This window comes from Myxine glutinosa, chromosome 2 (genome assembly GCF_964187855.1).
Source record: "Myxine glutinosa chromosome 2, kmMyxGlut1.1, whole genome shotgun sequence".
Taxonomy (NCBI): domain Eukaryota; kingdom Metazoa; phylum Chordata; class Myxini; order Myxiniformes; family Myxinidae; genus Myxine; species Myxine glutinosa.
In genome coordinates, this window is record NC_136262.1 from 114,123,539 (window position 1) to 114,147,625 (window position 24,087).

Consider the following 24,087-nt stretch of genomic DNA (forward strand, 5'->3'; position numbering starts at 1 on the left):
AAGATTGAAAGACGTACCACTTGTTTGACCAGTTTGTGATTTTGTCCAGGTCTGCAGAGAGTGAGGAGGCTGCTGCCTGCCGATCTGAGATATGAGGTATGGAGCAGCAGAGAGTGGAGTCATCAGCAAAGAGATAGAGAGGATTTTCCAGAGAGTCGGAGAGATCATTGATGAATACCCCAAAAATCACAGGGCCTAGGACATTGGAATGTAGTCTGTGCAATAGAAACAAGAAAAAGAGCAATCAGAGATTGCAAACCCTCGCCAGGATGAATTTTCAGTGGTTTTTAAGGCTTTTGTGTTAAAACAAATATGGCGGCTGAACCACGTGACCGATGACATCATTTTCTTTTTCTAAACTAATTTATTCCTAGATTTAAAAAAACCCAAAAAAAAAAACCTTTAGAGGCCATTTTTCCCCGCAAAGCGGGGGTTGGCCTTTTTCGGGGACCGTGGTTGTTGTTTTTTGGTCCCCTTTTTGAAGCAATGTTTTACGGCCGGATGCCCTTCCTGCCGCCAACCCTTTTTGTCGCCTTTTTACGACAAACAGGGAATTACCAGCGAGCTGGTACTCAATTTCCTGACCTCGGAAGGATGACAGGCTGAGTCAACCCCCCTGGCGTTAATTCAGCGATCGACCGGGATTCGAACCTAGGATTCTAGGATCCTAAGCTGGCACCCTGGCCGCTAGCCCAACACCAGGGTTCAATAGCCCAACACCACCAGGGTTATTCCTAGATTATGCTCAATAAATTTCATCTCGATCGGATGAAGTTTTGTACTTGTCGAATTATGACGTCATAATGGAGGCACCTATGACATAATCATTAACATATTTTATTCCCCATGGAGAGTTCTTTACAATGAGCCATGTGTCAATTTTTTTCTATTCAGCGCTTCCCGAGATATAGAGGTGCAAAGTTTTTCGGTTTTTCCAAGATGGCAGCCGAACCACGTGACCAATGACGTCATAATTATCATTGAACATTCTACAGGTGGAGTTGCACCTATGGTGAAAATTTCCTGTCAATCGTACAAACGGTTGCAGAGAAAATCATATTTATTCTGTGCGGACAAACAGACAAATGAAAAATCGGTCAGAGACCGAGGACCTGCCGGAATGTACTTTTTTGGGGGGATTTCCAAACCACTCCCCGCCATCACGGTCGTTTCTCCAACTCATAATCCCACGGTCGTCTCTCCAACTCACAATCCCATTAGATATGCAGAAAGGACGACCCAAAACCAATTATCTTCTTTTTGATTCGTATATAAACATCATTAAAAGTAAATAATGAGCTCTGCCAAAGTTCAAACGACGTGGGTTTAATCTCGACATGAGAGAATTCCACATAGCTATTTGGGCGGTGTATAAGCTAACAGATCGCTGTCTCCATTGATCTTGCCAAGGCCGTAACACCTATCGGCTCAAAATCCTTTTAATTGTTGACTTGGTAGTTTTTACAATGAAGGAAACACGTATCAGGAGTACATACGACATAGCGATTGTGAATGTGACAGCTCTGAGGCATCTTTTGCTTCGCATCGCAGTGACGGAGAGCACCAACATGGTGGCTGTAAGATTAAAATCTGGCTTCAAGCCCCCTCACCACCCAAAATCTATTCTGGCGAATCTATTCCCGCAAGTAACAAACCAACCAACCAACATATTCCGGCAAGTAACAAACGGACAAACAAACGGGTGAAAACATAACCTCCATCCACCTTTGGTGACAGAGATAACAAAATCAGGATGAAGTTCCCAATGAAAATCAGCCTCATCGTGGCTTCATTTAAACAGTCGAATCCTTCCGCTGTTTCACTCCGCCTCGCCCCGGCTTTACGCTGCGGTCACAATTTTCACGTTTGGGGTGACCTTGAGCTTGGCCTTGGGCCTAGAGAGTTAAAAATTGGGCACAGTCTATTCCAGGGCAAGACAAATATGTGTGTAAAGTATGGTGATGCCATGTGCGACGATGTAGACGTAGTACTGTGCACAAACAGACAGACAAACCAACCAACCAACATACTTGCCGGAATCTATTCCGGCAAGTAACAAACAGACAAACAAACAGACCCAAATGCAATACCCTCTCCTCAGGCGAGGGAAATCATGTAATCTCACTCGCAAGGAATGAAATGCACTGGCACACAGATTTTTCACTCCCACTCCATTTTACACTTGCACTGGCTTCCAATTGATTTGATCATATTCTCTTGTCTTAATTGTATTTTACCTTTCGACCTTATCAGAGCCCACTGTGTCACCATGCCTTCCACCTCACCCTATCTTGCGTCTCACCCTGTCCTCCATAGACCTTATCCATATCGTCATGACCTCACTTGAGGTATTATTTCATTCCATCAGCAGTGTGCTTCATCGACAAGCATTTTGGATTTGGTCCCGGAGGGAACAGATGCACACCTGGGGAACATACATAGAGCACGCACGCACACACGCACACACACACACAAACTTTATTTTGAAGAGTTTATTTTCCATTGACAGATGCACAAGATGCAGGATAAAGCTCTCTGATTATTAAAATTGTCTTCAAAACCAACACAATCGTTTTGTGCAAAAAGAGCGACAGTCACCGCCGAAAGACCAACATTAAAAAGAAGCTGTGGAAATGCAATTCTCTAGAACAAGCTCATCAAACCCTCTTACCCTAATGTCCCTGCGCATAACCATAAGCCAAGAAGGCCTGAAGCGGCGAATAAGGAGCTGAAGAGGAACGGTGAGGTCACAAGAGGTGGAGCAGCATTACAGTGAGATTCAGTGGAGTAGTCGACAGGTGATTTCATACATGCGGCGTAGGACATCAAATGTGCGATGTAGTTCTGTTCTTTCACACCTTGGAAGAAGTGGGCCATGGGACCTTGGGCGTAGATCGCCACATCTTCACCACCATGGGTTTCACTTTTTAATGGAACGCTTGCTCGTTGCAAATAGTTCTTGTCAACTGCAGAGGAGGGGAACACATTGTACACTTCATTAAAGGCTGGGTTACGACCCGACGTTGGATTGACTGAGACAAATACAACGATCAAAGTGAGGCCAAGGCTTCAGCTCGTTTTGAAAGTAATTGTGGCTATTTTTGGATTGCTTATGTTTGGACAAGAGTGGCTGAAGATGATGAAGATAGATTATGGTAGGTAGATTAGTAGTGAGGTCAGGAAAGGATAGGAAATGAAAAATATCTGCTGTGAGACTCAGTGTCAACTGCCAACATCCTTCAGATTCAACAGTGTGGTTGGTTCATTTCTGGGCCATGTCATGATGGTGATGCTATTCTGTTAGTGCGGAGATGAGGGTGGAAGGTATATATATGAGTTCAATACCCACCGACTTCTTCAGTTGTAAGGTTTGTGCGATTGGCTTGGTATCCTGGGCCGTTGCCATACAGGATTGATGTGTACGTCAAGTTATCCTCATCACTCAGGTCCTTCGCAAATTCTGCAAACATGTATTATTAGAGTTGAATTCGCCAAAGTAGAACAATACAAGAGCAAACTAGAGAGTAAATCGAACACTTTACCCCATACAGTCTTGCAAAAAAGGACGAGAGAAGGGTCTTTTCAACTGTTGCTTTGTATTTTGCATCATAGAAAACGGTGCTAGGTAACTCCATGTTTGTTTGAATATTTGTCTCTTACACTACGGGGTAAAAAAAATTGATCTTGCCGCGGTGATGTTGATAAATTAAAACGCGGTGATCTTGCCTGCCGTCTACCATCACCATCTGCTTCGTGGTACGAGTCGGGGACCGGAGTGAGCTGTGGACGCCATCGGACCCTCAACCCAACCATCTGCAAACCCCGTGTGAGTCTGAGTGCGAGTGGGCCTGTGTCCAGGGATAAGTATAAGGCTGCCCTGTGTATCTGCTTCTTCTTCTTCACTGTACATTTCTTCTTCTTCCTCCTCTTCTTTGTACAACGTGTATAATAAATTCCTTGTTCTTCCTGTTTTCCTCTTAATTCGACCGTCTTAGTGATTTCTCCATTGGGTAAGCGTGGCACGATTAGGAACCGCTCCAATCGGGTTTAGTACCTGTTAATGGCCCGAATCGCGGCTCGCTATCGCTCGGCGTGTCTACTGAAACCGTGGTTCGGGTGGGGTTATTTCCTTGCTTCACAGCCAGTGTTAGTACTTAGGTAATAAGACTAATTCGGTTTACAACCTTATTTAACACCGACAGGAAGGAACATGATAGGCCCGGATCGCGTCGGCTAGTAAAAAGACAAGGGGATTAATCTTCCCCTTGATAAGGGGAAGGCCGACGTTTTGAGATCCGCAACAATTGGTAGTCAGGAGTGGGGATTTGGAACCTGTGACTAAATTTTTTAGACCAAATTTTGGACACCAATCTTGCACATTGGCCGCAACAATTGGTGTCGGGGAGTGGGATTTGACCCGAAGTGCACCTAACGCACTCAAAATTACGAGCGGCCGAAATTGTATTAACATCTAAATTGAATGGTGCCATGGATAGCCAAGGTGGTTGGATGCCAGTGGGGGTGAATGGGGAGGTAGAGGAAGAGGTAGAATCGACCCAGGATCCCCGGGAAGAATTGGGACAATTGGGAGAAATGGAAGAGAACATTGATGAGGGTGCAGCAGTAGGGGTGGCAGAGAAACAAGATGGCGGCACCTCTCACATGGCCGCGGTAGCCGAGCCCGCTGTACCAACGGTTTTTGACCTGCAGCAATAATTCATGACACAATTCGGCGCATATATGGCAGAGTCAAAGTGCGAAAATAACAAAAGGAGTGAAGAAATGAGCCGAATGGGGGAGTGGATCGCTAATCAAATGGAAGAAATGAAGGCTCAGGGTGAGCGAGTGGAAAACCAAATTGGGGGATTGAAAAATGATATGGGAAATCAAATTGGGGGATTGAAAGACTGGTTAAGTAATTTGGAAAACAAAATGGGAGAGCAATTGGAAAATCAAATTGGGGGATTAGAAAGCAAATTGGGGGGATTAGAAAGCAAATTGGGGGGCCAATTGAAGGACGTGGGTGGCCAAATGGGAGAAATGAACGAGGGGTTAACGGGGCTGGAAAACAGGATGGGCACCCACAAGAATCGAATGAAAGGGATGAAAGACGGGTTAAAAGGGTGTGGTAATAGAATAGGTGGCCAAATAAAAAAAATGGGGAAGGACATAGACCGCAGGTCGAGCGGGAAAGGCACATTGGTATGCGACGGGGTAGCGTGACTTGAGGAACGCGGGGAAAGCGAGCCTGAGCAAAGCATAGTTACGTGGACCGGGGTAGAAATCGCGACACCGGGTGTGGGAAAGCCAACGGCCGCTGAATTGGAAAATTTTATTTTATGTGTGCCAGCGGTCGTCAAGCTTGATAAGGAAAAATAAGTTATAATCGAAATTGGGGTTGAGGAGACGGCAGACTTAGAAAAGCAATCACGGGAGGAAGAAATGGAATGTACCCAAAGTCTGCATTCGCATTGTGATGTTGTACTGCCTAACCCAAATGAAAGTTTGCAGTTGGTGCAGGAGAGGAGGATCCCGAAGGTAAGAAGGATTGTGTATGGCGCAAAAAGGTTTGGCGCGAAAGGATTTTCACGCGCTTGGGATCCCGACGTCACCCGGGCGCTTGTGGGAGGTCCGTGGTGTGCTGTGTGAGAGCGATTGGCGCGCGTGTGAGAAAAAAGTGTGCACCGAAGCGCGAGTGTGTAACAGGAGAGTGTGAAAGTGAGAGTGAGTGTGACACAGAGTGTGAGATGGTTGTGGAGAGTGTGCGAGGATGCACACCAGAGCGTGTTGGAGAGAGTGTGTGGGGATGCACACCAGAGCGCGTGATTGGGTGTGCGACCGGAGAGTGCACACCACCCGTGAGTGTTACGGAGTACGTAACGGGAGAGTGTGCGCCGGGATGTGCGCGAGAGGAGTGCGTAATGGAGTGTGTGGAAGGAATGAGTGCGCCTGAGTGGTGTGCACCTGAGTGTGGAACGGAAGAGTGCGCACGAGAGCGTGCGGTGGCAGAATTAACGGAATGCATGGGATGTATGAGGCGCTGGAGCGCCGGGTTGTGTGCGTATGGAGCGGGTCGCGTGTGGATGGGAGAGTGCGACTCAAGCATCGACGCAGACCGGGGCAGCGTTTAGGGCGACGTACAGCCGACGCGAGCTCTCGGGGTGTGGTGTGCTTTGTGTGCTGCGGGAGCCGGCGGGGATCGTTGCCGCGGCGCTACCGGGCACGATTCGGGGGGGGGGGGGGTAGGCCAGGTCGGACCTTCGCCCCCTGGCGGGCGCGGTGCTCCGGCCGGGGGAGGTTGGGTCATCGTGGCGGAGACCGGAAGGCTCCGCGCAGAGATGGCGCCTGGAACCTCGGCCCGAGTATGCCTCCTCCCCAGAATCGAAAATGCCGGACGGACCCAACCTACAGGAGACTGACCATCCGTATGCATTGCTCGGCTTTTCGAAGCCGAGCTATGAAAAAGCATTCCCACCCGACGAGGCTCAAGTATAGTGGACTAATGGCAGTAGTAATGGCGAATGGTAGTTTACCATTCACTTGGGGCAGAGGAGCAGTAGAGTATGGGGTTTGGCAGTATGAACTAGCCAGGGTGGGCTAGTATAATTGTTAGGGACTTAGAAGTGACTTTAGGAGACTAAGATTTAAGTAGTGACCTTTGAACAGGTAGCGGGGACGTAGTCAGATAAGATGGATGTTAATGACGGGGGATGTGCTTAGTGTAAAGGCAAGACGGGGAAACCACAAGTATTAGAGGGAAGTAGTTAGGTATATGATGCTGTGTGTATGAGCTTGAGGATGCGCTTTAGGCGCAAATGAGGAATTTGAACTTAAATTGTGAACGGGAATCTTTGTGGTGGCAGTGAGCAAATGAGGCAATGGTCTGGGAAGCCCGGAGAAAGTGTATGAGTGGTGTATTGAGGATGTGTGTAATGGTGTTGAGTGATTGACTTGCATGGGGTGCAAGTGAATAAATGGTGTGGAATAAATGGTGTGGAATAAATGGTGTGGAGTAAATGGTATGTGGAATGAGTGGTGTGGAGTGCATGGTGCGAAGGAGTGGATGGGGGAAGATGGACCCCTTCACGAGTACCCGGGGAGGGTAGTTTAAAGTCAGGTAGAGGGAGTAGGTAAATTGTTTGGATATTGACATCTGTGGTGTAGGGAGTAGCAAGTTGTTGCTTTGAGGGGTGCATAAGTCTGTGGAGATGGCTGGGCATGTGAGCCTGTTGGTGAGTATGGTTAAATGGGCACTCCGCCACTGGTAGTCTGTCGGCCAGGTGAGGCCGCAGGTAGGCTCTGGGAGCCAGGTAGTGTTCAGTTGTGTAGAGTTCAATGGGGCCCGAGGATCCAAAGGAAGGACCCGGGTAGCCCAATGCCAGAGAGGGCATTAGCGGGGTGAGAACGCCAGGGGGGCCTTCCCCAAGTTAGGGTAGTCGCAGGAGCTAGGCAAGCTCGGGTGGCGACTCCAGTGGCGGAGGTGCGCAGGTAAGTAGGACCTGCTGGTAGAGCCACACGACCCAGCCCCGAAATTGTGCGAGGGCACAGTAGGAAAAAATGGGGGAGTGAGACCCCAAATTGGGAGGCACCACAGGATAGTCAATGGGAATTGGTTTTTAGAACCACATATTGTAAAGAGGCCAATTTGATTGGCAGGGCAAGATCCCGGGTAAAGTAACTGTGCTAATGTCAATTAGAGGATAGTTAGGATGAAATCTCTTCGCACCATCCACATCCACTCACCAAGGTGACAGGACTCCACACCAGGTTTCGCAAATATTTGGAATGAAAGACGCATCATGACGTGGGTTGGAATACACACATTGTGTGTATTCCATCCCTTCCTTCTTGGGAGGGATGGGCAACGAATTTGGAACTAGAGGGGATGGAAAAGACAAGACGTTTGAGACGGAATTTGTAAATTGTAAATACGGGGAAGGGCAGAGTAGGTGACATGGGGGTCACGTACGGCTAGGGACGAGCTTTCTCCGCTCGCTCGCCCACGCCCCTCATGTTGCATTACCTTGTGCTTGTGTGTACCCTTGCGCCCTTTCCCCCGCTAACCTCTGCTTTGTCTTAACGCCCCACCCATGGACCCATACCTTTTGTTGAGGGGAGTGTGCAGGTACCCTGGGTTGTGCGGCTGCACCTCTGTGCTGCACCCTGCTGCCTGTTGCCTGCACCTACACCATATGGACCACACGTTCTGTGGCCTGGCACCTTTGATTGGGCAGGCAATCGCGGCAAACGTTATCTTGCCCTGCGGAACACTGTTTTTTAAGTGGCCCCAATGCCATGCAGTCGGACCACTTAAGCTGGCCCTGCTGGCCGAAATAAAAAGCGGACACGGTTTGTGCCTTTTTATTAATCTTTGGTGTGTCAGGACAAGAAGATCTCAGGTTTTGATGATGGCACACCGAAGAACATGAAGCAGGAAGACGTCGCAGCCCAGCAGCCAGCCAAGCACAAGACATCGTTGATTATTTTAAAATGTTTTTGGTGCATTTTGGTGATTGTGCATGATGGTGCATTTATTGTGAATATGGGTGTATGGTGTATTGGTGCAGTACAGTGCAATTGGTGTTTCCTCTTTTCAAAAATTCCTTTTCTTTTCCCACAAAAGACAGGTCCTGGGTTGCAGTATTGTAAATAAGTAGTAGTCTTGTAAATAACATGCTACCCACTGGCTTTATGTGTAGTTTGAAAATAAATCCGTAATTCGGTTAATTGTGGGCATGAGTCAGTTAGATAGTTCACAACGCAGTATGTGGGACATATCTCATGTTTAAAACTGTCGCACTCAGGGTGTTAGGTTAAATGTAGAGGGTAACCACACCTAAGTGTCACACTAATTTAAAAGGTAGTCCTGACCCTTGCTTGAAGCCGGCCATCCTCACTGGTATGTGGTTCGGCTCGAGAACGAGCCTGGCAAAGGAGGGGTGCAGTGTTGCGGTTTTGAGAACCCACACAGGTAACATCATTAAAGGTTAAAGGTTGCACCCCAGAGTTAGGCCACAAACAACATGTAGGTCACCTTAGAATGTTAGTTATTTCTTAGTATATGTGAGATAAGGCCATTTACAATAGTTATCATCTGCGTTGTGTAAAACAAATAAGAGTAGGCCTTGTTCAGTTTGTAGCCTCCCTCCAATCGACTCCATTGCACACCATCCAGTCTGCACCCCATTCCCCATTGCGCCCATCCAGTCTGCACCCCATTGCCCCTCGCATTAGGATGCTGAAACCAGCCCAAATGCCATGAAGTAAGGCCCGAAAAGGGGGCGGAGCGCAAGGGTGGGGGTGTTGCCACGTCAGGCAGCCATCAAGGGTGGAGCCGGTAAGACCCCAACAACCAAGCAGGGCTGAGACGACATCGCCTGACGGGGTGTGGCTAGAGGTTCCAGAGGGTTCGCTGGGCGTGGCAATAAAACCCGTTGCGCGAGGCCCCCCACCTCAGTTATGAGAAGGGAGAGGCGCTCGTCGAGTTATGAGAAGGGAGAGGCAGGCGCTCGAGTTATGAGAAGGACTTGCACGATTGCGTTTTACCAAGAGGACTGAACGACACTCGATATATGAGAAGGACTCGCGTGCATACGGCAGTGGCAAAATAACTTGGACTTGGTTGGAACGCATTGCATTGTTGTGCAGGGTCGATTGGAAAAGGCGCTTTGGTGACATCATTGGGAAAGCATTGCCGGAGCGGTGCATTGCAGAGGACTTGGGGAAGTGGCGCATTGTACCGAGCTATACCAGGACCGCGTATAAGGCGCCGGTACAACTATTACGTACGCTAGTATAATCGCCGGCTTACCGATCCCCCCACCCCCCCCCCCCCCCCCAGTATAATTGTCCGATCCGCGCCACCGACACGCGGCGATCTTGCCTGCCGTCTACCATCACCATTTGCTTCGTGGTACGAGTCGGGGACCGGAGCGAGCTGTGGACAACATCGGTGGACCCTCAACCCGACCATCTACAAACCCCGTGTGAGTCTGAGCCTGAGTCTGAGTGCGAGCGGGCCCATGTCCAGGGATAAGTATAAGACTGTATAAGGCTGCCCTGTGTATCTGCTTCTTCTTCTTCGCTGTACATTTCTTCTTCTTCTTCCTCTTCTTTGTACAAAGTGTATAATAAATTCCTTGTTCTTCCTGTTTTCCTCTTAATTTGTCCGTCTTAGTGATTTCTCCATTGGGTAAGCGTGGCACGATCAGGAACCGCTCCAATCGGGTTTAGTACCTGTTAACAGCCCGAATCGCGGCTCGCTATCGCTCGGCTTGTCCACTGAAACCGTGGTTCGGGTGGGGTTATTTCCTTGCTTCACGGCCGGTGTTAGTACTTAGGTAATAAGACTAATTCGGCTTACAACCCTATTTAACACCGACCGGAAGGAACGTGATAGCCCCGGATCGCGTCGGCTAGTAAAAAGACAAGGGGATTAATCTTCCCCTTGATAAGGGGAAGGCCTACGTTTTGAGATCCGCAACAATATATTAATCAGTGTTAAAGTCCCTTGTTAGCCTGATATTGTATAAATAGTATATTTATATATGATACGACTTTTCATACGACACCTATATACACACATATATATATATATATATATATTGTTGCGGAAATGGAGTACGCCACTCCCCTTAGGGGGGGGGGGTTAGTCCCCCTTCTATTTTCACTGGCCGTCTCCGCTCCTGAAGCTGCTCAGCTCCCTCCAGGGAGGCAGGTGAGCAACCTCGTTCGAGACCGTGGACAAGATGTTATTTGCCGAGCGGATGGCAGCCCGCGGCTCGAACCATTAGCAGAAACTAGACCCGATTCTAAACGTTGGCCAAATTGTGCCACAGGTATCCAATGGGGAAATCACTAAGACGATCAGATGTGAGGAAACCAGAAGGTAAGGAAGAACAAATATAATTTATTACTAATATTTACACCATCAAGGAACCAAGGAGAAGGAAAGAAACGAAAATAATTTACAGAAGGATCAGAAGGACACAGAGCAATTCTAGCTTACCTATGCAGTCTTACTTCAACCCCAGGACAACACAAAAGACGGACGACAGTCAGACTTACACGGGGAATGATGATAGGAATGACAGGAATGAATGGCTGGAAGGGGAGGAAGGTTCAGCTGGAGTTTTGCTCCCGCCCGGGAAGTCGGGCTCGACCTCGACGGCCACCGATGCCACCGATCCCACAGCAATCTGATTCCCGCGTAGCAGCGGGTCGAAGCTGCGTGTCACAGGGGGGCCGGACTACGGTGGTCTCAAAGCTGCGGTTGGTTCACTCAACTCTCTCAGTGCTCACTCCTCCACCGAACTGAACTCTGCTGCTCCTCCTCCACTGAACTCAACTTCAACTCCCTCGGTGGACTGTGGTGGGAGGCTCCGGGCGACGGGTTATATAGCGCCACACCCTGGAACGTTTGCGAAACTGCCCGATCGTTCTCTCTCCGCCCTCTCAAGCCAAACCCCTCATCCTTGGTTGGTTGATCGGGGCTGGTTCACTCCCCCTTCCCATGACGAGGTGGAGACACGCGAATGACCGAGGCTTGACCACATGGCAATGGTGGCGAATGCAGTTGGTAATGCAGGCAATGCAATTGAAAGGGGATTTTACCTTATTTCAATTTGATGCAATGCAGAGTCAACTAATGGGAAACACAGCCTTAAACTAATACACATAATAAGGAAATAACTATTTAGAAGGGTATATGGTGGCCTACGTGCATGCGATGGATTAACTAGGGGGACGACCTTTGTCCTTTACACACAAAACAGAGATATTTACAAGGAATCATTACACTACTTAGAGGGTGATATTTACACAAAAAAAAACACAGGATTCTCAAATCCGCAACACTGCACCCTCATCCTCTAGGCACGTCCCGGGCCTATAAAACTTTAACTTCGTGTGACACGTAGGTGTAGTTCCCTCTACTTTTAACCTGACCCTGAGTGTGACAGTTTTAAAACACAAATAAATATGCCCCTCTGCTGCATTGTACCCTACCTAACACAATCACGCCCACAGCTAACCGAATTGCGGAATTGTTTTCAAACTAAACATGAACGGTGGGGAGCATTATTTACAAGTGACGCTGATTGTATTTACAAAACGCAACCCAGGACCTGTGATTGTTCTTTTGGGGGGGGGGGGAGACAGCCTGCGCTGCATCGATGCACCAGCACCAACAAAGAGCACCATAAACGCACCAGAGTGCACAGTCACCACAGTTCATAATAAAAAAACAAACCCCTGTTGGTGTCTTGTTCTTCGGCTCCCTCTGTTGGCCAATGTTCTTCCAGATGTTGTCTTTCTTCGTCTTCTTGCTGGCGGCCTATTTGGACATAATTTTAAAAATGCACAAAACGTGTCCACTTTTTATTTATGGCCCACAGGGGCCGACTAGGGGTGGTTCACCTGTGTGGCATAGGTGCCATGTCACCGAGGTCCGCAAGCAAGATCCTGGGCCATCGTGGCCAGTTCCAGCAGAGGGGCCTTGCTCCAACCCGTGGGGTCCATGAGTGGTGCCCAGCCACAGACATGTGGTCCATAAGTGGTGCATCGATGCAGGCAGCTGGTTGCGGGGGTTCGGGCACACAATGTCGGACTCCCGCACGCTCCCCTTAGTGCCCAGAGAGCACGATCCATGGGTCGGGGAAGGAAGACAGAGAGGGCAGGTTAGCGAGGGGTAAGGTCACAAGGGTACACATCAATAAAGGCAATGCAAGGTGAGGTGCGCCTGGAGACCGAGCGGAGAAAAGCTCGTCCCTATCGTACGTCACCCCACCCGTCACCTGTTCTACCCTTGCCCCTTACCCCCGTATGTACAAAAAAAAAATCTACACCTTTACAAATCCGTCACTACGTCTCGTCCTCCCCATATTTCCCCTATACCAAATTCGTCACAATCCCATTAATCCAAAATTTGCCATCACCAATTCATCATCAATTTTGGGTCTCACTATTTGCCATGATCTTTCCTGGGAAAACCACATTTCAAATCTGGCCTCCAAAGCCAGTCGCCGACTGGGCATCCTCCGTCGTGCGAAGTCCTTCCTTGGCACACCTGAGCTCCTCACCACATACAAGGCTTTCATCCACAGCTCAATGGAACACTGCTCTCCCCTCTGGGCTGGTGCTCCTGCCTCACACCTAGCTTGTCTTCACGCTGTTGAAACCAAAGCATTCAGAATCATTGGAATCTCCCGCGATGAAGCTAACTCCAAGGGCCTCTCACTCACTCACCGCAGGCAGGTTGGTGGTCTTTCCGTCTTCTACCGACTCCTCTCTGGCCTTGCCCCCCCAGCTCTCTCTGGGCTCTGTCCCCCAAATATTCCTACAGGTCGCACAAGATCTGCCTGCAACCCTCTTATGGTTTAACTGCCAAAATCAAGACTTTCTGCTCACCTTCACTCCTTCATTCCTCTTTTCTCCCGCCTCTGGAACAAACTCCCTCACTCTCTTCAATCCCACTCCACCCTCCAGGTCTTTAAAACAGCTGTTCACCACCATCTCTTATCCTCCCCCATCCAAAACCTTGATCTTTTCTACCCCCGCTAATTTCGGTCCCCTTGTATTTTATACCTCTCCCCTCCCCCCCCCCCCCTTCCCACACCTCCTGCCCCCAAGCCCTCTCCCTCCCACACTTCTCCCTGCTCTCAAATGTTGTGGTTGTGTGCTTCCCCTTTTCTCCCCATCTTGTCTTCCGCTCCCTCTTTTTGTATATTTTGTTTGTCTGGTTGATTTGTTTGTGAAATAAATGTTAGCTCTTTCACGAGCCTCGATTCAGTATACAAAAAAAAAAAACAAATCCTCATAAGGAGGGAGAGATGGAACATCAACACAATGTCGCACCCACGTCATGATGCGTCTCACAATCCAAAACATTTGCACAAAAAAAATAACCAAAACATGGCATGGTGTGGAGTTCTGTCACCTCAGGTGAGTGGATGTAGATGGTGCGAGGAGATTCCAATCCTATCTACCTTCTAAATGACATTAACACACTTTACACTTCCCGGGGTCTTTCCCTGCCAATCCATTGGCCATCTTACACTCTATGCGGTTTTAAGAACCAAATTCCCATTGACCAAACTGTGGTGCTTCCTCAATTTGGGGTCTCACTCCCCCGATTCAACTCCCTGTGCCTTTGCACAATTTCAGGACTGGGTCATGTGGCTCTCCCAGCAGGTCTACCCACCTGCACACCTCCACCACTGCAGTTGCCTCCGAGCTTACCTGCTCCTTACCCTAACCTATCTACCTGGGGAAGGCCCTCTGGCGCTCTCCCCACTCGGTGCCCTCCCTGGCACTGGGCTACCCGGGTCCGTCCTCCGGAGCCTCGGGCCCCATCCACAACTCTACCGGCTCCCAGAGCCCACCTGCGGCCTCACCTGGCCGACATCCTCACAGTGGCGGAGTGCCCATTTAACTACACACACTAACAGGCCACACACCCAGCCATTTCCACGACACTAATGCACCCATCCAAACACCATTCTTCCACACGCACCACAGATGCCAATATCCAACCACAATTTACCTACTCCCTCTACCTAACTCTTAAACTACCCTCCCCGGGTATTCGTGATGGGGTCCTTCCTCCCCATACACACCTTCGCACCATCCACTCCACTCCACAGTTTCCACCATACTCACTCCACACCATCCATTCCATACTCCATATATTCCAGACCATTTATTCCATACAACCATGCTCACCTGTATTGGCACACCTGTGCAATCACACCTGGTGCTTCCTGCACCCTCCTTCCTCCAGGACCATTCGGTCAACACAACACACAATCACCATTACTCACTCATACACTGCTCCATACACCTGTTCACTTGCACACATGTGCAATCACACCTGGTGCCTCCTGCACCCTCCTTCCTCCCAGGCTTCTTCAATCATTCAATACAATGCACAACCACAATTGTTCCTCATGCGCTGCTCCATACACTTTCACGCTCAATACAACTCACATTCACCTCACACTTTTTACAATACACTTCTGAATACACTTTCAATTCTCAAACACACGGCATCATCTGATCTACCTGGTGCCCTGCTAAAACTCGCGCTTCCCCGTCGCCCCTTACATTATTGCGCTCCCTCGTCATTATAATCCAAACTAATATACCGACGTCCCCACTACAGGTGGAATGTCGCTACTTAAATCTCCAGTTACCTATGGTCAATCTTCTCTAGATCCCTATCATTTTATCCTCACCCTCCCGGGCTAGTTTTCACTGCCAAACCCCATAAAACTATTGCTCATGTGCCCCGTTGTGGGAGGGATGGCAGAGTTGCCATCCCACCACATCGGGCATCTTCCATTATCAATTTTGCCATCAAATTCCAACCAATCAAAAATTTGCCAATCACTGCCAATCATTCTACCAATCATCAATTTGCCAATCATTTCTGCCAATCACAAGTTCCCTATCCTCAATTTCGGGACCAAAACACTATTATCATCACAGTCCACTATATCTGAACCTCGGTGCATCGTTACCTCATTAAAACTCGGCTTCGCAAAGCCGAGCAATGAATTCGGGTGGTTTGGTCGCCTGCAGGTTGAATCCGTCCGGCATTCCGTTCAGGGGAGGCGGTTTGGTCGGGCCGAGATTCCACGCACCATCTCGGCGCGGATCCTTGCGGCCTCCGGCCCGATGGCTCAATCTCGCCCGGCCGGAACCCCGTCCCCGCCAGGGGGCGAAGATCCGACCTGCCCCCCCCTCCCCCGGAATCGCGCAGATCGCCGCTCTGACGCGGCACCGACCATTCAGTGCGGGACCCGGCCCGAATCGCACACGACGCTCCGAAGAGCGACGCGCTCACGGTCCCTGCCGGTCCTCGCGGCAAACAAAGCGCACCGCGCACGGAGTGCTCGCTTCGGCTATCCGTCGCCCTAAACGCTAACCCGGTTAACGTTGATGCCTTACTCGCATGCTCACACGCACACGCGACCCTTTTCACACTCACCAAACCCGGCGTTCCAACGCCGCCCGTACATTCCACACACTCTGTCCATTCCACCACCGCACTCCCTGTTACACACCACACCTCTCGCGCACACTCGTCGTTCGCACACTTCGTTCCACACCTCTCCTCCGTTACATCCTCCGTAACACTCACCATGGGCATGCACTCTCGCATCCACCCACTCACGCGCTTCAATGGGCTCTCCCACACCCGCGCCACAACCAACTCAGGTGTGCTTCCTCGCACACTCATCCCAAGCGTGCAGCCTCGCACCCGCTCCTCGGTCACACCCTCTGTGACAACCATGGGTGTGCACTCTTTTGCACACCCGATCACACGCTTCAATGTGCCCCCTCGCACCTGCACCACTACAAATTCAGGTGTACACTCTCGTGCACGTTCCACCACCACCTTACTCTCCGTGTCGCACTCCGAACACTTTATAACACGCTCACTCTCCGTGTCACACTCCGTACACTCCGATGTGCATTCTCGCTCGCACTCGGTTTCACACTCGCGCTCGGATGTGCCCTCTCGCACCTGCGCCACCACCAACTCACTCTCCGTGTCACACTCCGTACACCCCGACGTGCATTCTCGCTCGCACTCGGTTTCACACTCGCGCTCCGATGTGCCCTTTCGCACCTGCGCCACCACCAACTCACTCTCCGTGTCACACTCTGTACACTCCGACGTGCATTCTCGCTCGCACTCGGTTCCACACTCGCGCTTTGTAACACGCTCATTCCCCGATGCACACTTTTTTCCCACAAGCGCGCCATTTCCACTCACAGGGGACCCTTCACCAACGCCCGGATGTCTCCTCGATCCCAAGTGCGCGAAAATTCTTTCTGCGCCAAACATCCTCCTGCAAAATCTCCCCGCACAATATACAGCATGACTCACCTGGGGGATTCTTCTCCTTCGCTCCAACACCACCTGCAAACTTTCATTGGTGTTATTAAGCACAGCATCGTGATGTGAGCAGGGACTTTGTACATTATCCATTCCTCCCTGCCGTGAGTGCTTTTCTAAGCCCCCGGTCCCTCCAATTTCAACTATACCCATGATTTCTTTGTTCACCTCGACGACCGTTGGCTTTAATAAAATTCCCTCTACCTCAGCGGTCGCCGGCTGCCCCAAACCTTGGGTCGCGATCTCTATACCAGTCATTTTACCCGCGCTTTTCTCCGCCTCGCTCAACCAGCGCTTCTCGACCTGCTTTACCTCGTCGTGCACCCTTGGGACCTGCTCGCCCAACCTGCGGTCAATGTCCCTCTCCGCTTCCCTTACCTCGTATGTGGCTCTGTCCCTCGCCAGTCCCTCAGTTATTTCTTTGGCTTGGGCAGTTATGTCCCCCATTTGGTTTTCCAATCCTACGATTTGGTTTCCCAATCCTACAATTTGGTTTCCCATTTCTGTCCTTGATTTGTCCCTCTCCTCGGCCAATAGGGCCCTCATTTCAGCCAGAAATAATTGCATGTCTTCCACCATTGGTACAAAGGGCGCGGCTCTCGCCGACATGTGCGAGGCGCCGCCATCTCGTGTGCCTGATACCCCCGCAACCACATCCTCCTTGCTCTCCTCCTCTCTATCCCCCACATACATTTCCCTGGGGTCATGGGTCGCTTCTACCCCTTCTAACTCTACTCCCACCGGCATCCGGTCGCCTTGAGCATCCATGGCACGATTTTAAAATTTAGGATGTTTTAAATAAAATTTTGGGCCACTCGTAATTTGAGTGCGCTAAGTGCACTTCAGGTCCGAATCTCACTCCTGACACCAATTGTTACGGAAACGGAGTACGTCACTCCCCTTAGGGGGGGGGGTTAGTCCCCCTTCTATTTTCACTGGCCGTCTCCACTCCTGAAGCTGCTCAGCTCCCTTCAGGGAGGCAAGTGAGCAACCTCGTTCGAGACCGTGGACAAGATGTCATTTGCCGAGCGGATGGCAGCCCGCGGCTCGAACCATCAGCAGAAACGAGACCCGATTCTAAACGTTGGCCAAATCGTGCCACAGGTATCCAATGGGGAAATCACTAAGACGATTGGATGTGAGGAAACCAGAAGGTAAGGAAGAACAAATATAATTTATTACTAATATTTACACCATCAAAGGAACAAGGAGAAGGAAAGAAACGAAAATAATTTACAGAAGGATGGAAGGATCAGAAGGACACAGAGCAATTCCAGCTTACCTATGCAGTCTTACTTAAACCCCAGGACAACACAAAAGATGGACGACAGTCAGACTTACATGGGGAATGATGATAGGAATGACAGGAACGAATGGCTGGAAGGGGAGGAAGGTTCAGCTGGAGTTTTGTTCCCGCCTGGGACGTCGGGCTCGACCTCGGCGGCCACCAATCTCCAATCAGCAATCTGATTCCCGCGTAGCAGCGGGTCGAAGCTGCGTGTCACAGGGGGGCCGGACTACGGTGGTCTCAAAGCTGCGGTTGGTTCACTCAACTTTCTCAGTGCTCACTCCTCCACCGAACTGAACTCTGCTGCTCCTCCTCCACTGAACTCAACTTCAACTCCCTCGGTGGACTGCGGTGGGAGGCTCCGGGCGACGGGTTATATAGCGCCACACCCTGGAACGTTCGCGAAACTGCCCAATCGTTCCCTCTCCGCCCTCTCAAGCCAAACCCCTCATCCTTGGTTGGTTGATCGGGGCTGGTTCACTCCCCCTTCCCATGACGAGGTGGAGACACGCCTTTCTTCTCCGAGGCTTGACCACATGGCAATGGCGGCGAATGCAGTTGGTAATGCAGGCAATGCAATTGAAAGGGGATTCTACCTTATTTCAATTTGATGCAATGCAGAGTCAACTAATGGGAAACACAGCCTTAAACTAATACACATAATAAGGAAATAACTATTTAGAAGGGTATATGGTGGCCTACGTGCATGCGATGGATTAACTAGGGGGACGACCTTTGTCCTTTACACACAAAACAGAGATATTTACAAGGAATCATTACACTACTTAGAGGGTGATATTTACACACAAAAACACAGGATTCTCAAATCCGCAACAATATATATATATATATATATATATATATATGTATGTATATAAAAGATTTAAAACAATGATGTATGACCCTCACTGATTTGAACTTTCTCCGACCCTGTTTTTCTCTTCGAGATTGAGAAAGAACCGATGTCCTCAGTCACGCTAAGGCATATTAGCTGTAAGAAGCAGTAGGCTTTGTTTATTTTGTAACAACAACAACAACATGCATTTTAAGGCAATTTTCCCTGCTAGAGCGGGGGTTAGCCTTGCGGTCCCCATGACAATCTTCTCCATTTTGCCCTATTTTCTGCATCTCTCCTTGTTAACCCCCTTGCCCGCATTTCTTCTTCCACCATCTTTAGCCAAGTCTTTCTCGGTCTTCCCCGTCCTCTACTTCCTTCTACATTAACTTCCATCACTCTTCTCAACCAGTCACTTTCATCCTTCCTCAATACATGACCAAACCATCTCAACCTGTTCCTCTTCACAGCATCAATCACAGGCAATATTCCCATCATCTTTCGCAATTCATCATTTGTCCTCCTCTCTCTCAACGATACTCCGCACATCCATCGAACCATTCGCATTTCCACCCTTTCCAGCCTTCGTTGCTGCTCTACGTTCATTACCCATGTCTCGCTCCCATAAATCATAACACTTCTCACACATGCAGCATACACCTTTCCCTTCAGCTTCAGCGACACTCTCCTCCTCATCAGCACGCCACTCAGTTCCCGAAACTTCTTCCATGCACATCTCACTCGAGCAACCGGTGCCGAGTCTGATCCACCTTCTCCATTCAGCATGTCTCCGAGGTAGCAAAATGTTTTCACACCTTCCAGCTTCACGCCATCTCCAAGATCCAACTCAACATTTCCTCCATCTGCAGCTCCCTCTGCGCACACCTTACTTTGTAAGATGTTAGAAATCTCTGTGTTTCTTCATGACGACATTTTTTGGCCGAGAGAGGTGCTGACCCAAGGAGTTGAATCACGCAATGCTTGTTATCTCTTTAAACCTCATTTGAACTGTCTTTGATCTCTGACTATAAATAGCCATGCCGCAGCTGCCTCGGGGAGCTCTTGGTTCAGCTGTAATGTATTAAATGTAGTGTGTTGACCTGTGTTGAATGTAGCGTAGTGATTTCATTTTATTTGTGTGTGTGTAACTCGAATGGAAGTGTTTTCTGTAAATACCTTTGGTACCAGTGAATCAAGTACTCCCATGTGTCATTAAATCATTAATTGTCTTCTGAGACAAGTGTGGACCTTGATTAATGAGTCTGGTCAAATCATTTAAAGGCTCAATTAATTAAAATCCACTACAATTAATGGCGACCGCGAGACAGGATACTGAAGGCGGCTTGGAGCAAGAAGAGGAGAGCAAAGTACGTGGAGGCGAATTCCCGACAGTTCAATTGAGAGTGAAGGTAAGAAAGAGACCGTTTGTAATGGTCTTCACCTCTCGCGTTCTATGATCTCTTCTCTCTCCAAAAGTCATCTGGTAACGTATGAAAAGAACCAATTGCTGATTTAAATGACCGTGTATTGTGTAACGTGTGTATTTACCTGTTTGCTTGTTTGCTTGGTTGCTTTATTATGTACAGGTGTAATGTTCAGTGATGTGTGATTTGATCTGATTCGGTTTTGGAATCAAACGGCATGTGATTTGGTGTGTGATCTGGTTCTAAAGATTCGGTTCGTGGGTATACCGGACGTTTGATCGCGTGAAATACCCCGGGTGTGTTTTGTCAAACCAGATCTGGTCTGATCTGGTTTCGACCGGTTAAACATAGGTTGTCCGCATCTTGTAGCGGTGGTTTTAATTGTATCACTGGCTTGATCTTGCTGCAGAAGAAGAACAGTTATTTGGTGAACAGTTATTTGGTGTTGTGTGAAGTGAGTTGGTTGCTTATTTGTCACAGTAAGGTGACAGTTGTGTTTTTAAGCTTGGTTGCCGATATCTAGCCGGACTTGGTGTCAGTGAACTGCTTAGGGCATAAAATCGTGTTGTGTGCATGGTGAATTGCATTTTTCCTGAGTTGATTTATCTGGTATGATTTATGTGGTACACTGGTGTTGAAATAATTGTGGTTTTGGATAAATGGTTGCTTAATTGTTGTTGGTTGTTCCTTGCTCTGATTGTTTTCGATTTCTGATTTTAGATCTGAGTTGATTGTTGCCTTTCTGTGTATGCTGCTTACTTTTGATTTAATGATTTGATTATTTGGATTTGATTCCTGGAATCGGATTTCATTTGTGTTGGTTGGAAAAGTGATTTGTGATTACTGACCCGATCTGTCTTTGAATTGTTTGATTTTATTTGTATTTTTGAGCTCATTGGGGTCTGCTCAAGGATTTGTGTTGATTTATTGATGGAGGTGAATCATATTTGGTTAGCCCTTCGAGTTGGATGATAATTAGATGTAACAACGACATTGTACGAGTGCTGTGGTCTTGAGAGGGACAGATCAGGGTGTGCTTTGAAAATGGTGTGTAAGTCATGGGTAAATGAGAATGTATAGTGATATTTGTGATATCACTATATCACTGATGTGATATCAGTGATAATGTATAGTATACATTCAACGTGATTGGTGTTTGGAGATGGACAACAGCTACAATCCACGCGGATTGTGACTGATGCCAACATATATACATATATATATATATATATATATATATATATATATATATATATATATATATATATATATATATATATATATATATATTGTAACGAATTTGAGAAGTGTAACGAATTTGAGAAAGTGTAACGAATGTGAGAATTATGGTTTTGTTGTGTGTAACTGTCACCCTCCATAATGTAAAGAAAGGTCGAAGCTCGTCCTCTTAGTTAATTCCATAAACCTACACACAGGACACCATATATCCTTTTAAATAGTTAGTCCCTTATTCTCTGTAGGTTAAGGATGTGTTTCCCAATAGTTTGACTCTTCATTGCACCGAATTAAATAAGAGTAGGCCCCTCCGACGCCCCATGGCAGCTTCCAAGTGGCAGGTTTGCCAGGTTTGCTGCAATTGACTCCTTAGCCACTTTGCTGCATTTTCATCTCCCGTCCACTTTGCTGCATTTGACTCCATTACGCGCGAGGTAACGACGAAGAAGAAAGGCGGGTCTCCACCTCGTCATAGAGGGGAGGAGGAAGTCGGCCCCGCTCATCCAACCCAGAACGAGGGGTTTGGCTTGAGAGGGTCGTTAAAACAGCTGTTCACCACCATCTCTTATCCTCCCCCATCCAAAACCTTGATCTTTTCTACCCCCGCTAATTTCGGTCCCCTTGTGTTTTTACCTCTCCCCCCCGCCCTCCCCCTCCCACGCCTCCTGCCCCCAAGCCCTCTCCCTCCCACACTTCTCCCTGCTCTCAAATGTTGTGGTTGTGTGCTTCCCCTTCTCTCCCCATCTTGTCTTCCGCTCCCTCTTTTTGTGTGTTTTGTTTGTCTGGTTGATTTGTTTGTGAAATAAATGTTAGCTCTTTCACGAGCCTCAATTCAGTATACAAAAAAAAATAAAAAAATATTAAAAAAAAGGGTGGAGAGAGAACACTTGGGGGAGGTTCGCAAAGGTTGAAGGGCGGGGCCTATATAACCCGCAGCGCGACGCTCACCACGGCAGATGAGCTTTTTGGAGAAGATTGAGGTCCGAAGAGGATTGAGAGAGAGGTGCGGCAGATGCGTGATCCAGCTAAAGCAGCCAAGAGAGAACGAGACGTGAGGGGCTGCTGATACTGAGCAATACGCCGAGACCCTCTCGGCCCTATTGCCGGCTGTGGAGACCCGGAGCTGCCAGCTGCTGTTCGCTTCGAGCACGGAACGTGGACCTCGACAGTGTGGAATTGCCCGGACCTTCCTGCCCTGCCATCGGCCTGGACCTTCTCCTCCCTCCAGTGATTCCTGCCATCATTTCCCCCGTGTAAGTGTGCCCGTTTGTCCATCTTTCATGTTGTCTTGGGGTATTAATTAAGACTGCCATATATATAAGCTAATCATTGCACTATGTCTCCTGCTCCTTAAATTGCCTTATAAATCATCTTTCTTTTCCTTTCTGCTTAGTGTGTATAAATAGTAATAAATCTTGTTATTCCCTACTTTGTCTTTACTTCTTCATGCTCTTTCGGTCGCTTTAGAGGTTTCCATATTGAGTGGACGTGGCGCGATTCGGCCAACGTTCAGGATCGGGTTTAGTGAAGGCTAGAGTCCCTGCATAAAGAGAGTTGTGTCAACTCAAATTTGGACGCCATTTTGTGTCTAAGTGTGTCGGATTAGATATACATGTACATTCGCGATATGGGGTGATATATTCTAAACCTGCTAAAAAAAATTTTACTACACATATTTAGTCTTATTATTACATACAGGTGATATTTGTTTTGTCAAAAACTCAGCTATTGCCGTGAAAAAGAGCTGTGTGGTGATATTAAAAGTGGTATGGCAATGCATATTACAAGCCAACACTGCATATAAGAGCTAACATTATAAGTAAGACAAACCAATGCTGTCGTTCTCTGAATTTTAATAACTTTTAGAAAGGAGTGTGGGCATATCCAATATTTTTTAAAGGGTGCCGAGAGCAATTCCGGTGTAGGACTTCCAGCCGACATATAGTCTAACACACTTAAAACAAATTCTGTACGTGGTATTGCCATATTTCTATAGTGTACAACTTTAGTTTTATCGACATTTATATTCAATTTCCATTGTAATGATTTAACAAGCTGCAAGTCAGCTTCTGTCTCTGACATAAGGAAAACGTCATCGGCATCTAGTAAGATTGAAACGTTCATTTATGACTACACCCTTGCCCAGAACTCTGATGGATATTGCCTGATCGATTAATATGTTTCATAGCTGGCGACTTAATTAACACTTAATTTTCGACTGCGCCAAGCCGTAATTAAACAGAGAAAGAACTTTTAAAAATACCTGCAGTGTGCACGGTTCGTCTAGTCGAACAGATATGGAAAAGCACAGATAAGACGTCGTATTCACCATAACTTGTTTAATTTCACCAGGAACACGATGAGGCCAACACAGTAAACATTCAGTACAAAACTTGGTTCA

At 48.2% G+C, this 24,087-nt stretch overlaps 1 protein-coding gene across 3 annotated transcripts in view; it reads right to left on the reverse strand.

Moving 5' to 3' along the window:
* Nucleotides 1–817: 817 nt before the first annotated feature.
* The window catches only part of LOC137413728 (alkaline phosphatase-like), a 127,586-nt gene continuing 104,316 nt past the window's right edge, over nt 818–24,087 (reverse strand). Inside the window, exons 11-14 of one of the 3 annotated variants that reach the window (XM_078771448.1) lie at nt 3,350–3,460; nt 2,859–2,966; nt 2,672–2,728; nt 1,045–2,425 (exon numbers count right to left, since the gene is read on the reverse strand). In XM_078771448.1, the coding sequence (XP_078627574.1) occupies nt 2,673–2,728; nt 2,859–2,966; nt 3,350–3,460 (275 nt within the window). In that variant the 3' untranslated portion in view covers nt 1,045–2,425; nt 2,672. Of the gene's footprint in view, nt 2,426–2,477; nt 2,967–3,349; nt 3,461–24,087 lie in introns of those variants that run through there. The other 2 variants (XM_078771446.1, XM_078771447.1) reach the window with 2 other exon arrangements.